The following is a 13198-nucleotide window of genomic DNA, read 5'->3' as shown; positions in this document are numbered from 1 at the left end:
TAGGTAGACAAAAATATATCCAGTGGAAGATCATTTAAAATAATAATAATAAAAATCATATTTTATATCATCTATCCTACATTTCCTGTAGGATCTTCTATGTATTCCTACATTTTCCGAGTACTTGTGTGTTTCCTAAGAGCACATTATTTCCTAGTAGAAAATGATATACTCCATTGAGTACCTGAACAAAAATTTAAAATAAAAATTAGTGATAGAAATGCAGCTAGCTTTTTAAAATCAACTTACTGTTTATATTTGTTTTCAGCAATGACGAAGGATGAGGAGGCCCCTACTCTAAGCCATGGTAAAACAGGAATTGTAGTTATTGTTGTCATCATCATCCTTGCTGGAAGCAGCCTTGCAGGCTATCTCTTCTACAAAAGAAGAAAGAATCGCTTGTCAACAAATGACAGCTTTGAGAACAATTTGTATTTTAATAGTGATGGAACTGGAGACACAAAGGATCTTGTGACCAACATAGAACGGAATGAACATGCGACACTATAGTATAATAAAATTAATGTAATGTAATACGTAATGTAATGTGCCTTGTTTTAATAAAATTATGCAACTGCAGTTGCATATTTTCTCAGTGCAAATACTGTATTAGCCAGTTTCAGTCTGTGCATATTATTACATACAGCATCATGTTTATTTCATAACCATCTTGTGTAAGATTTCAGATCTCATGATCTTAGGATAATGCTAATTATTAAATGGAACAATAGAAATGGATGCAGTAAAGAAGGTGGAATTTAGGTACATTCTCTTAAGAAAGCTGTCAAGATTTGAAATTTCTGCACCAAATTCAGTTCAGACCATGTAGTGATACACAGAATCTTCAACAAACATCTCTAATTCTGCCAGCTCTCAAGTACTCCCAATGGCATAACTACAGTGATAGTTGCTAAGTAACAAACCTGTGTTTAGACATCGTTTTTGAAGAGTCTGAAAAAATCCTTTCATAGCAAAATTCCAATTCCTGTGATTTTACACAATGTGGAGAACCAAGTATTTAGTTCTTGTTGCTTATTTCTTCTAAGATTTGATCAGGTAAAAATGGGAGGCAGGCCCTTGTTGGCTGGAGTTCTTGCTGGCTACAAGTGGACTTTTCTGGGAGAGGCAATAAAGTTAACAGTGAAATTTCCTTCTTATCAGGACAGTTACTGAGGAGGAGGGGGAACGTTACCAGTATGCATTCTGAAGGCTTGTAGGAGCACTGTGTTTTGATAATCACATGTTACTTTTTTATACCGTCACAATCAATGGCATAGATATGTGAGGTGTTTGCTGGAAGTCAGGAAAAATTTTGCCTTAACCAATGTATCCATTAGTACTGACTTTGTTTCCTTTCAGAAATGTCTAGATCAGTTACCATTTACATAATTCTTAAATTTCCAAATGTGGGGTTTATATTTCTAATTTTTCCAAATCTTATAAAACACAAATCATATGCAATTCCTCATTCACATATAAAGGTGTACGATATTTGATTTTGTGGTTTCAGATTTGTTCTGTGAAATAAACAGTAGCTCTCTTTGATTTTTAAATGGTTTTGCATTGTATAGTCTTGCCTATGTAAGACTGTAATAGGATAAACTTAAATAGAAGACACAATCCTGGAGACATTCTAATCTGAACTGTGATCAAATAAGAACTGTATTTTCCTGTATCTACGCATAGATTATATGCTTAAATCTGAGTCAAAAATGCCAGCTTAATGATCTGGATTTTACATTCATGTAGTGAAGATGGGGAAATCTGTTCTGGAGTCCCTTTTCTCTTTCTGCCCGTCTTCTTTTCTAATAATAATAGCAGATATTTCTTCTGCTGTTCTCTTTTTTAACACGTTTGTTCAAACTTGTCTTTTTGAGGATTATTACTTCTAATGGTTCTTCATCCCAGATGGTGTGGTTTACAAACCAGAGACGTCCTGTTCAACTTCGATTAATGATGTTAAAGATGATGATATTTCAACAATATTGAAACAGAGAGAAACATATGTGAAAGGGGCAGAAATGCCGAGAGGCTGTGATTGGAATCCCAGCCTTATTGCACTGGCTGTTGTGCAAAAACAAATCGGTGCATTCTCTATCCAAAAAAAGTTTAGTCCTGTTCTGAGGCCCTTCACAATCCTAAAGACCTAAGATCACAGCAAATGATTCTTCTGGACAACATTTTGTCATGTGTATGTGTGCCGATGTATTAGTGGAAAGAAAACAAAGATTGAAGAGATGTCTCATTTCCTCATACTCTGTCGTACTTTATAGGTACATCTCTACAGCTAAAGACTGACAGGGAGAGAAACCAGCTTCTGGAGCCTGGCTTATTCTGAATTCATTTACTCATTCTTAGCTAAATGCCACTTAATAGCTAGCATTAGGTGTAGCTACTTCTGTGTAATGCTGTTTCTGTTCTACTCTAAGACATGTAAGATTTTTGGAGGAGTATGATATTTAAGCTGTATGCTTTACTGTCCTTCCAATTGCAATACAATGGGATTGGAGCAAATCTCCTATGAGAAAGAGCAAACGTGAAAGTGGTGGCATTTATAGCACAGAACATCATTTAAGTTCCATTTGGTTAGCTTAAAATGAACATTGATACGCTATATATGATGTATATAGTAATGACAATTTGACAATTTTTTCAATTTTTAAATGGAAAGCAGAGAAAACAACTTGAATACTTTAAACAATATCTAATTAAAATAAGATGAAATGGACTTGTGATCAATTTCCTTTTTTTTTTTTTTTTTTTTCTCCTTTCACATAGTTCCTGTTAGATTGAATACAGAGCACAAAGTTTTTAAAATCATAATTTCTTTGGTCATGTAGATCTTCAAGAAAGTTTGAGGAGAGTAGTTCTCAAGAGAATGTGGAAAGAGAAATACCTTGTTATTTCAGTCTAACCAGGACTGGGCTGGATTGCAGTGATTTAATTGAACATTATTTGGTGCTCTGGCAACACGTCCTCCTTTCCTGCTGCTAAGATATCACGTTCCTGACAAGTGACTAAATGCTCAAAAGTTTCCAAGATTGGGCTTGGTGAACTGTTCATGTTGCCCCATGTGCATGAATAAAAGCAGTGCATCTTATTGATTGTCATGTCACCATTTCTTTCAGCCATTCTTTGCTGCACGCTGTTATTCCTTATGGAAGCAGTCTTATCTCCTAAGCACCCTTGTTGCTTTTGTGTTCTCTTATTTTGTGTCTTGAATAGATCCTGCCACTTGGGTCTTGCTTTTCTGCAATATTCTTGCTATTAAAAAAAAAAAAAAAGAAGCAAAAATCTTGATTGAAAAGATGAAAGAGAAGAAAAAGAGACTTTTTAGATGATCCTAAAAAGTTCATTTCCGTAACCCTCTGATTCCACTGAGCTTTCTCACATTTCATTTTGGTGGTTTAGGGAGATGAATGAAAAATAAAGATGATGTATCTTGAAAACATAGCATGAAAATGCCAGGTGCTTTTTGTTGCTCTTTCAATAAGTTCTGAACCTATCTACAGAAATGTAAAGCTTGTTCCCTCTGTTTGTTTGTTAGTATAGAACATTTCTACTAAGATTTTTGGTTTTGGCGTTAAAAAAAACCCTTTTTCTGAATTGGAAGCTTTGTGATTTTGCTTTACATATGAGGATTCTGAGTAGAAATCTTATATCAAACAGGATAAATGATCACCTTTTATTTAATTAATTTATTAATTTATTTTCCAAATATTTATAATGATGCTTTTTGAAAATGAATTGTTTAATTTTAGGGACACATCTTGTAGAACCTGCATGGATTCACCCATTCATTTCTTTGGTAGTAACTTAGGAATGACTTGATGGTAATTGTTGATAACATGTAAAAGTTTGCCTTGCCTCTTTGCATCCAGCTACATTTCTTGCGCTTTGTTTCTGTTTCCTCTTTTTTGCAGAAGAGTTCTGACTTCAGAGAGAAGATGGTGAATCTGCACAGTGTAACTTCCTGCCTGGGAGCAGAGATTGCCAAAGGAACAATGCTGACTCAACACAAAACTCAGTGCTGCTTTTCTGAGTGGAGTGCCTTTCTGCTGTCTTCTGATCTTCTTACTCACTTTTTGAGCTGTGACAGGCTCTTCTCAGGCAACCATGGTGGTGAAACTGACATTAGTATCTTTTTTTCAGCTTCTCTCAGCAGATAATTGACAACAATCCTTCATTCTCCTGTTCTTTCTTGCTTTTTGGTCCCTTTTTCTTGCCCACTAGTCCCATTGTTTTCTCTCAGCATTGTAATTCTTGACCTGCCCTAATTCCTTATGGACTTTTCTAGGCCCAGTGTTATTCATTTGCATCTGAGTCAGAGCAACAGAAACAAGGTCTCAGCTCTTCATGTAGGTATTCAGGGTTTCCTTTGCCTACAATAGCAGCAATTTTTCAGGCTAAGACTTATTTTAGCTTCCTTAGCACTGACGGATCTTAAAGGGTACTTTCTGTAAATAGAAAACATCAGGGGACTTATCCCAAAGCAGCCTCTCCTGGAGATACGGGGATGGTGATTTTTCAAAGACCGTATTCAAGAGTTTAAGAATTCAAAAAGTGTTATAAACCTACTGCAGGTATGAGTGTCTTTCTTCTTCCTCAACCTCTATGTATTTCTAATTATTTTGCATACTATAAAGCAGAGGGTTTTTCTCAAAGTAGACAGCGGAATTTTGTCAGAATGTCTGAACAGACTGTACTTTAGGATGTGGAAACTTTCACAGACCAGACGGATGAAGAATGTGGCAGAATTCCTTATCAGCTTGGTTTCCCTCTTTACTGATAATTGCAAATCCATCATTTTCTAGTGGCAGATTATATTTTTCCCTTGTGTCATTTCTTTTCAGAAGTTCATCAGTTGGTTGCTGTCAGTTTGGGTACGCTGCTTCTGTATGTGTCAGGTACAGAACAAAAGAAGGGATAGATGCCTCCTGAAGAAAACAGATTCTTCTTCTGCAGCTTTTCTCTTCTTTATGGAAAAGTTGAAATGCTGTTTTTTCCTCTAATTCTAGGATCATGGTTACTTGATTTGCCTGGTTTTCCCAGCCATTTTTCATGGTATCGTATTACACTCTTCTTTTTGGATCAGACCAATCTTACTCTTCTTTTTTACTTTTTTTTATTTCCATTAGAGAGATATTCATGTCAACTTCACCCTAAAAATAATGATCTTGAGTTGCAAGGCACGTTTCCAAACATCTTCACTAAAATGTGGCCTCTTAGAACTAACATACTCACGGAAGAGAAAACTCTTGCATTCAGTATTGAAAATAGCTTAAAAAGTAAAGCTTATTCATTGAAGTATTATTTCAAAATTACATATGTGACGTGATTTGGTTCCTCATTTGCAGACCAGAACTTCCCTGTATCAGTTGAGTCTTAAAACCTAAAAGGATTTGTTAACCTGGGTCAATGCAGAAGGGTTTTCTTGCAAGACATAATTTGTTCTTCAGCAAGAGTTAGAGCTGCAGAGGACAAAGGAGCAAAACATCTGGCAATGGCTGTTTACCTTCTTGTGATTTTTCTCTTTTCCTTTTGTACACCTCTTCAAGCGTCTGGTAAGTCTTTGTCCTCTGCTGAGTTCAGAGTTTTGAAAGTGATCTTTCTCCTGCTTTTCTGTCAACCTTTCTCATGGAGATTGAGGTTAGATCTATTTGCAGCCCAGCATGTAATTTGGAACAGTTTCTTTCAACTCTTAAATCTGGTGATGTTAGACATTGCTTTTGTAACTCAGTATTCAAGGATGTGAATGAGTAGAACAAACAAACAAACAAAAAAACAACAGTGTGAGTGAGGCAGTGCTGATTCCTGAAAAGCAGCCAGCTGAGTATGGATGTAGCTGACCTGAAAGTACTCCACTGCGAGGCAAATCAGCTCAGGTGCACAAGGCAGTGTTCTCTCAGCATGGATGGAACCACTGGCTGATGTCTGCGTTGAGTTTCCTACCCAGCTCATGTGGCTGTTGCACACAGACTGTTGTTTACTGGAATCCTATTTCCTGGCTGGCAGTTTTAGAAAGGATCTTAAAAGCTGCTGGCTGCGACCCTGGTCTAATCCACCATGTATAAGTTTCTTCTCTGCAAGTTTTTGGGCAAGGCTTAGCTGGCTAGCATGAAGCACCACTGCAGCCGCAGAGCTGTGCCAGTTGAATGCCTCTACTTGTTCAGATCTTTAGCTTTTTACAGGAATGTCACTACAGCAGTTTGACTGCTTCCAAGTGTCCTGGGATGTGGGGTTATGAACCCCATCTATTTCTCTCCTGGTAAGAAAGCTGGGGTGGCAGGAAAGCTCAATTGCACAGCAGAGCAAGCTGGGTCATGTTGCTGTCCGTTGAGGAGAGCTGAGTGATACAAAGCCAGCAGCAAAAATATTCCAGATTTGGAGCAGGCTGAAATTCTGCCCACTTTTTTTGCAATTGGTCTTCAGAAACAAAGCTCTTTGGGGTGTCGTGCAATGTTTCACATTTCTATTCACAAGTGTAGCTATTAATGGCACTGAGGACAGTTATTCTGTACTCAGAACTGATGATGTTGCAGTTTGTGGTTTTCCTCCTGAGAAAAGCACAACCTGAACTCCGACTCTGTGAAGAAATGACTTTCTGTATGGTTGCCAAAAATTCCGGATATTATTAGCTAAAGTTGTAAAGTGCTGCACTTGTTTATTGAGTTGCAAAACACAATGTTATTCTGGGCCAAATGTAAAAATGGTTGAATGTTGAGTATGGAAATCTTTTTTCATGCCTCTAATGCAAAAAGCCTTTTACTCACAAAATTAAAACCTGTTTAATATGCTGTGTGGTGGTGAAAGCTTACAGAAGTCATTAAATCTCATATTAAATCATTAAGTCATCATATTAATCATTTAAGTCATTGAATCTAATCTCATTCTTGAATGGCACTTTGAGAACAGCGTGCTTTAAGAAGAAAATTCTATTCTGTATGTATCTTAAAAATATTGTGATGAATGCTTTTCATACTGTTGATGAAACTCTCTGGATTTCTTTCTCAATCGACTCTGAATATCTATTTTTTATTGTAGCAGACTGTCATATAGCAAGAAACTGATTTATCTCCTATGGCAGCTCTCCTCAAAAATTTGCATTCTGATTTTGCTTTATAGATAGTGGAATATTTTTAATTTATAATGAAGATAGCAAGCTCTGTGCCCAAGCTCTAAACAGCAGCTCAGTCATAACTGCCATGTGCAATGAGAAAAATGAGTTGCAGAGGTTCAGATGGATCTCGGCCACACAGCTGCTGAGCATGGGGATGAAGCTGTGCTTGGGAGTGCTCACCAAGGATGACGAGGCTGCCATCACATTGGAAACCTGCAACAGGACGAACGAGCTTCAGAGGTGGGAATGTAAGGATGAGGCACTTTCAATCCAAGGCAAAGATTTGTTTCTCAACTATGGCAAAGGGAAGGGGAAGAAAATCAGGTTGTCCAAAGAATCAGGCAAAGGGAGCCGGTGGAGAATCCATGGAACTGCAGGCAGCATATGCTCCAGGCCCTATGAGGGTGAGTATTGAAAATTAATTTCTATATTTATTGGTAAATCCCTATTTGAATGGATTCAACTGCCTGTTTGTCAAGCAGCAGTCCTTGTAATAGTGACATCAGTAATACAGTTCACTGCAAGTGGCTTAGCAATGCAACACAAATATCACAGAATCATAGAATTATGGAATAGCATAGGTTGGAAGTGACATTAAGGAACATTTTGTTCCAACAGCCTGCCATGGACAGAGTTGCCACCTACTAGACCAGATTTCTCAAACCCTGTTCTTGCACCTCCAGGGATCCACAACTTCTCTGGGTAACCTGATCCATTGCCTCACCACCCTCCGAGCAAGGGATTTTCTCCTAATATCTAATCTGATCTCCTCCTTTATTTTAAATCTTTTTTTCCTATGTCACTCTTAAACCATGTAAAAAGTCTTTGTCTTTTTTTATAAGCCCCATGTAAATTCTGGAAAGTCCTCTCAGAGCTTTCTCTTATCCAGTCTGAACAAGCCCAGCTTCCTCAACCTTTCCTCATAGGGGAGACGCTCCAGCCCTCTCAGCATCTTTGTGGCCCTCCTCTGGACCTACTCTGACATGACTGCATATTTTTCTGCCCATCTCAAAAAGTGTGATTCTGTCAAATGAAAGAATAAAAGGCTTGTGATGAAATAAAAAAGGAGAATGGGAATTCTCTTTGTACAGCAACAATGGAGGGAGATGGTGTGGGTGGAATCTGTGACTGTTTCAAAATCAACTTGATCCATTTCTGGGTGAAGTGGTGAATTCCATTATATCAAAATGTTTTTGTTCTGACTTGATTTGACCAGTTGCTGTCTTTATAAGTTAATTTCTAGATAACGTTGTTTTGATTCACTGCTAAAAGTGTTTATCTAGTGTTTCCCAGGTCCAAAAAGAAGAAAAAACATAAGAAGAGAAAAATAAAAATAGGGCTTTAATGCTTTAGAATGCAGTAACATCTAGCATTTAGATATGAATGCTGGAGATTTCAACACTAGAGAGCTGGGTCTCCTTTTCCTGCTTTATTATCCTGCTTGGGTTACAACAGACGTAGCATTCAGTCTCAAGTGTTCAGAGTCCTTTCTACTGTAATACTAGTAGGGTAAGAGATTAAATAGCACGAGACAGTTCTACCTGGAATGAATTTTATCATTATTTTGTTCAGGTACAGACAAACTAGACTGTGTAGACATTGGAGAGTTGCTTTCCAACAGTTAAAACTTTAAGATATAACATCCTCTCATGTGGACCAATAAGTCTGACAGTTCCTTTCCAAGCTTCTTCAACCATACAGAGAAAAGAAGAAAGGATCCTAAACATCATCTGAGGACAGAAATTTATGCAATGGGAGAGGCTGAGTCATGAAACAACAGTCCAGAGATGACAAGTAATAAATCTGACAGATTTTCTTTTTTTCTGAGAGCCAAATCAAGACTGTTTAAGAGTGTTAATTAGGAATATCCATGGAGAGATGCCTGTGAACAAACCCTGTGATTAGTATCAGATACCAAGTGACTGCTATTAAACTGTTTCTCTCCATAGATATGTATACACTAGGAGGAAATAATTTTGGTGCACCTTGTGTGTTCCCTTTCAAGTTCAATGGTAAATGGTTTGCTGACTGCATCCGTCGGACTGAAGCAAGCTCTCTCTGGTGTGCAACTACTTCAGATTTTGATAGAGACCAACGTTTTGGAAATTGTCCATCAAAAGGTAATTTATTTATAAGTATTTCAGGGAAAGCATTAAGTAAAATGCCACCTCCTCTCACAGTCAAAATCTCCTCAGGATGTGAAAGTAGTACTGGACAGCAAACTGGATTCTGGGTAACCTAATTCACTGTAAGCTATGCAACTGGAAATGGGGCCTCTGCTCTTCATTTGGTTTCTCCATCGGAGATAAGGAGACTGGTATCTAGGAAATATATGGTGAGGATGTTGTGTGGAACTGATGGAAAAAGGCAGAACGAAGTGCTTTCGAGGCATTTTGAGGCAGTTAATATAGAGAGTAAGAAGGGTTCCAAAGTAAAAAGAATGGATGGAGAGACCAAGATTTTCTGCATGGGGAAAAGGAGGTTAATGTGGACTGAACTGTGAGAGAAGTAGATGAGATATAAATGGAAAAGAAGAAAGTGAATGTAGAAAAATGAGATTTGTAACTCTTTACATTATAAATGTGTTATTTGTATTGAAAGCACAAAGTATATATTGAGGGCAAAACCTATCAAACCATATGGCTACACTGTTTTAGTCTTCACTGAATACTTTACTTTTTACATTAACAAGTGTGATTATCTTATCAAGTTGTGCTTTTCATATTTTATAGACACTCTCTACAAAGAGTTTTGGAAAACAAATCCTTTGACTGAAACCCATTATCAGATAAATGCAAACTCACTTTTGACGTGGCATCAAGCAAGAAGAAGCTGCCAGCAGCAGAATGCAGAATTATTAAGTGTCACAAGCCCTCATGAAGAAATGTTTTTATTAGGTAAAGCAAAAAATCACATACAAACAAGTAAATGAATGTAGTTAAAATGAGCTTTAAAATGGATACTTACATTCACCGTTTGAAAATAAGTCCCAGTGCCATTCTTAGAAAAAACCCAAAAACCTTGTCACTTTCTGACAAAAAAAAAAATTCTTAAAATACTGTGAAAAAAAACCTAACCCATATAGAAAAGATAAAAAGATATCTGACTTTTTTTTTTTCATTGTCCAGTTTTTAAAAAATTATTTAAGTTTTCTTCAACAACTTACCAGATGCATTTAATTATTTTTATTTATTTATTATTATTATTATTATTTTGCACATGTAGGACTCACTAGTGATCTGGGATTCAATGCCAAGCTCTGGACTGGTCTTGTCAGACGACTTGATAGCAGTTGGGAATGGACTGAGGGTAGTCCTCTCAGATATCTGAACTGGGCTCCAGGTGAGTGCATTTTTCAGAAATGATGATCAATATTTGGGCCAAAATTCTGTTCTCTTCCCTGAAGTCCTGTTACCTGATTCCTTTTGTTTCACAGAATTTTTACAGGTTACAAGTGCCTATGATAAATGTAGGGTATTGCGATAATGGCTTTGCATCATAGATGGCTCATTCCCAGGAAAAGCAGATAGCTCATCCAAGAAAACCATTAAAAACATGCATTTGCACCTCACTCAGTGTTTGATTTCCATATACAGTTTTCTCGTCACACATATTATTCAAATCAAAAGAAAACCTCATGAAAAGTAGCATATAGAGAATTATGAAAGAGAAAAAAAAACAAAAGAGAAGTGCTGTATATTTTTTTCAATTGCTCTTATGTATTGCTTATGATGTCTATGTGATAAACTCTAAATAAGTTTCCACTATATCTTTCAAGATTTAATTCACCGTAGTGCATGTTGCTGAAGAACATGATTTCATAATAACAGTTCTGATGACAGGAAAATCCAAAGGGTGAGCACTTATGTGGAATTCAATACAAATTTCACATCCATTTTTTGACAGCAAAGGATATTGAGTGTTTTGCAATAATACCAACCCACAGGGAGTTGTGCCTTAGCTGAATTTTTATGAAGTGTTTTTCTGTGTGCTGCAGTGTTTCAAACACCCTCATTTTCTCCTTGAGTTGTGCATGGGAGAGGGGAAATCCTCGCATTTGAAATGTGGGTCCTTCCAGTGGGCTCACTGGTGTCTCTTCATCAGTGCTCCTGGGAGTTCTCACTCTGAAGAATCAGGCACTAAGGCCGTTGTGGCTGTGCATTCCCTTCTGTGGTGAGATGAAAATATTCGGTGTTAACAGAGAGATTCTCTGTATGTTGTGCTTCTTTCCTAAAGGAAATCCCTCTGTGGAGCTTATAAAAATGTGTGGGACTTTCCAAGGCAGGAATGGCAAATGGGAAAATGTGGCGTGTAATCAAAAGCTAGGATATATCTGCCAAAAGAGAAACTCTTCCATTGTGGATGACTCCTTCACTGTTCCCTCAGGTATGATGAGTCCTGCAAAAAGATGTGAGCCAGAGCTCATGCTCCCCCCGCTCTCTCTAGCCTTTTCTACTCTGTTCTGAAAAGAAAATACTAGAACTTGGGGCTGGCGCTTTTTCCCATTGGAGTTCTCTTTTCACTGGAGGCAATGTAGTCTTTTCTATAGGAAGAAAATGTTTAGTGTTTGGGAATTCTCAGCATGCCTCTAGCTCTGCTGTAACTCCCCCAGCAACACATATAATAGTCTATAACATTTTTCACTGGATTGGGGTTTAATGGCATATCTTAAATACTAAGGCTGCACCCAGATAGCCTATTGGGAACGGTTTCTGACCCATGCTTACTTCCAGACCCAAGCTTGGATGTTGACCAGGGGGATGCAAGCTTGTACATGAATGTCTCTGGGCCTTCCTATGCATAAGATGAGCTTTGCAGGAGCTTCAAGTGACTGGCAAGCACCTGGTGTTCCATGAAAAAAAACACAGAAAATCTCCAAAATTCACTAAGACAGAGTTCCTGTGTAGAACAAGAGGCCCCGTGGTTCTTGTATCCAGAAGATATGGATGGGGATTTGACATGAAGGGCGATACTCTAAGTTTGCATACCGAATTGATGAGCATTTATTTCATCCTCTAAAAGAGCTATTGGGTAGCTTCTGGAACAATATTGTTCTGATGGAAATATGTTTTGCATTCTTTATGATACTCCCACCCTTTTTTTGTCTTTTCTACCAGTCTGTATTCCAGTAGCTCAGAGTTTGCAGTACAGGTAATTTTCTTTGTGATTAGCAGAGAACATTCAGCAGAACCAGTCACTAATTGTTTGAAATACTTTTTTTTTAGGAGACACAAAGCCTGTTAAGTGCCCCAGGGAATGGGTAGCCTATGCAGAACATTGCTATAGAATTTACAGAACACCCAAAATATGGAAACAGGCCCAATCATCTTGTAGAAAAGAAGATGGAGACCTGACAAGTATTCATAATGTTGAGGAGTACAGTTTTATAGTGTCTCAACTTGGGTACAGTGAGTATTCCCACAAGAAATTTCTTTGTCTGAAGCTACACTCTCTTGTTGTTATTCATGTAATCATTATAACCATAAGCTTACCTGTTAATTTGTTTACTTTTTGAAACTCCTTGCTCAGTAATTGTGGATATTAGACATTATATCTCAATTTTAAGACAATGCCTATCATTAACTTTGTTTTTCCAGAGCCAGATGATGAGCTGTGGATTGGTTTAAGTGACTTCAGATTTCAGATGTATTTTGAATGGAGTGATGGGACACCTGTGACATACACCAAGTGGCATCAAAGACAGCCGACCCACACACCTAATAAGGCAGACTGCATCGTTATGAATGGAGAGGTAAAAATCCCTCCCTAACTGTTTTGCCCTTTATACCTCCCCTATACAGGGAAAAAAAAATCTGAAAATTCTGTGACCAAGAAAAAAAGAAAAAAAAAAAAAAGGCTTTTAAAGAGTTTTAGGAACTTGGTTTACTTCAGAATATTTCAGTATGGTGAGAGGCTGGAGACCAGGTTTAGGAAGAAGTATGATGGAGCATCAGAAGCAATGCACTCTACTGAGAGTTGATCTACTTTATAACAGTTGCAACAAATCTCCCATCTGAAATTGGCTGAAGTGACCCTTCACCTGCCTTCGACCTGGCCAATCATAGCTGCATAGTGTAG

The 13198-nt window shown here is 37.6% G+C and overlaps 2 protein-coding genes across 3 annotated transcripts in view; both read left to right on the top strand.

The window, feature by feature from the left end:
- The window catches only part of LOC100545427 (macrophage mannose receptor 1-like), a 51276-nt gene extending 50674 nt beyond the window's left edge, over positions 1–602 (top strand). For both annotated transcript variants that reach the window (XM_010712623.4, XM_019616411.2), the window contains exon 30: positions 269–602. In XM_010712623.4, the coding sequence (XP_010710925.2) occupies positions 269–510 (242 nt within the window). In that variant the 3' untranslated portion in view covers positions 511–602. The remainder of the gene's footprint in view (positions 1–268) is intronic.
- Positions 603–5333: 4731 nt separating this feature from the next.
- Positions 5334–13198, top strand: part of LOC100545269 (macrophage mannose receptor 1-like) — a 28067-nt gene continuing 20202 nt past the window's right edge. The window contains exons 1-8 of the mRNA XM_085227313.1: positions 5334–5564; positions 7126–7524; positions 9070–9240; positions 9853–10017; positions 10346–10462; positions 11357–11506; positions 12346–12528; positions 12718–12872. Of these exons, the coding sequence (XP_085083439.1) occupies positions 5504–5564; positions 7126–7524; positions 9070–9240; positions 9853–10017; positions 10346–10462; positions 11357–11506; positions 12346–12528; positions 12718–12872 (1401 nt within the window). The 5' untranslated portion in view covers positions 5334–5503. The remainder of the gene's footprint in view (positions 5565–7125; positions 7525–9069; positions 9241–9852; positions 10018–10345; positions 10463–11356; positions 11507–12345; positions 12529–12717; positions 12873–13198) is intronic.

The sequence above is a fragment of the Meleagris gallopavo genome, chromosome 6 (genome assembly GCF_905368555.1).
Source record: "Meleagris gallopavo chromosome 6, MGAL_WU_HG_1.1, whole genome shotgun sequence".
NCBI lineage: Eukaryota > Metazoa > Chordata > Aves > Galliformes > Phasianidae > Meleagris > Meleagris gallopavo.
This window is presented reverse-complemented; position numbering and strand designations above follow the sequence as displayed.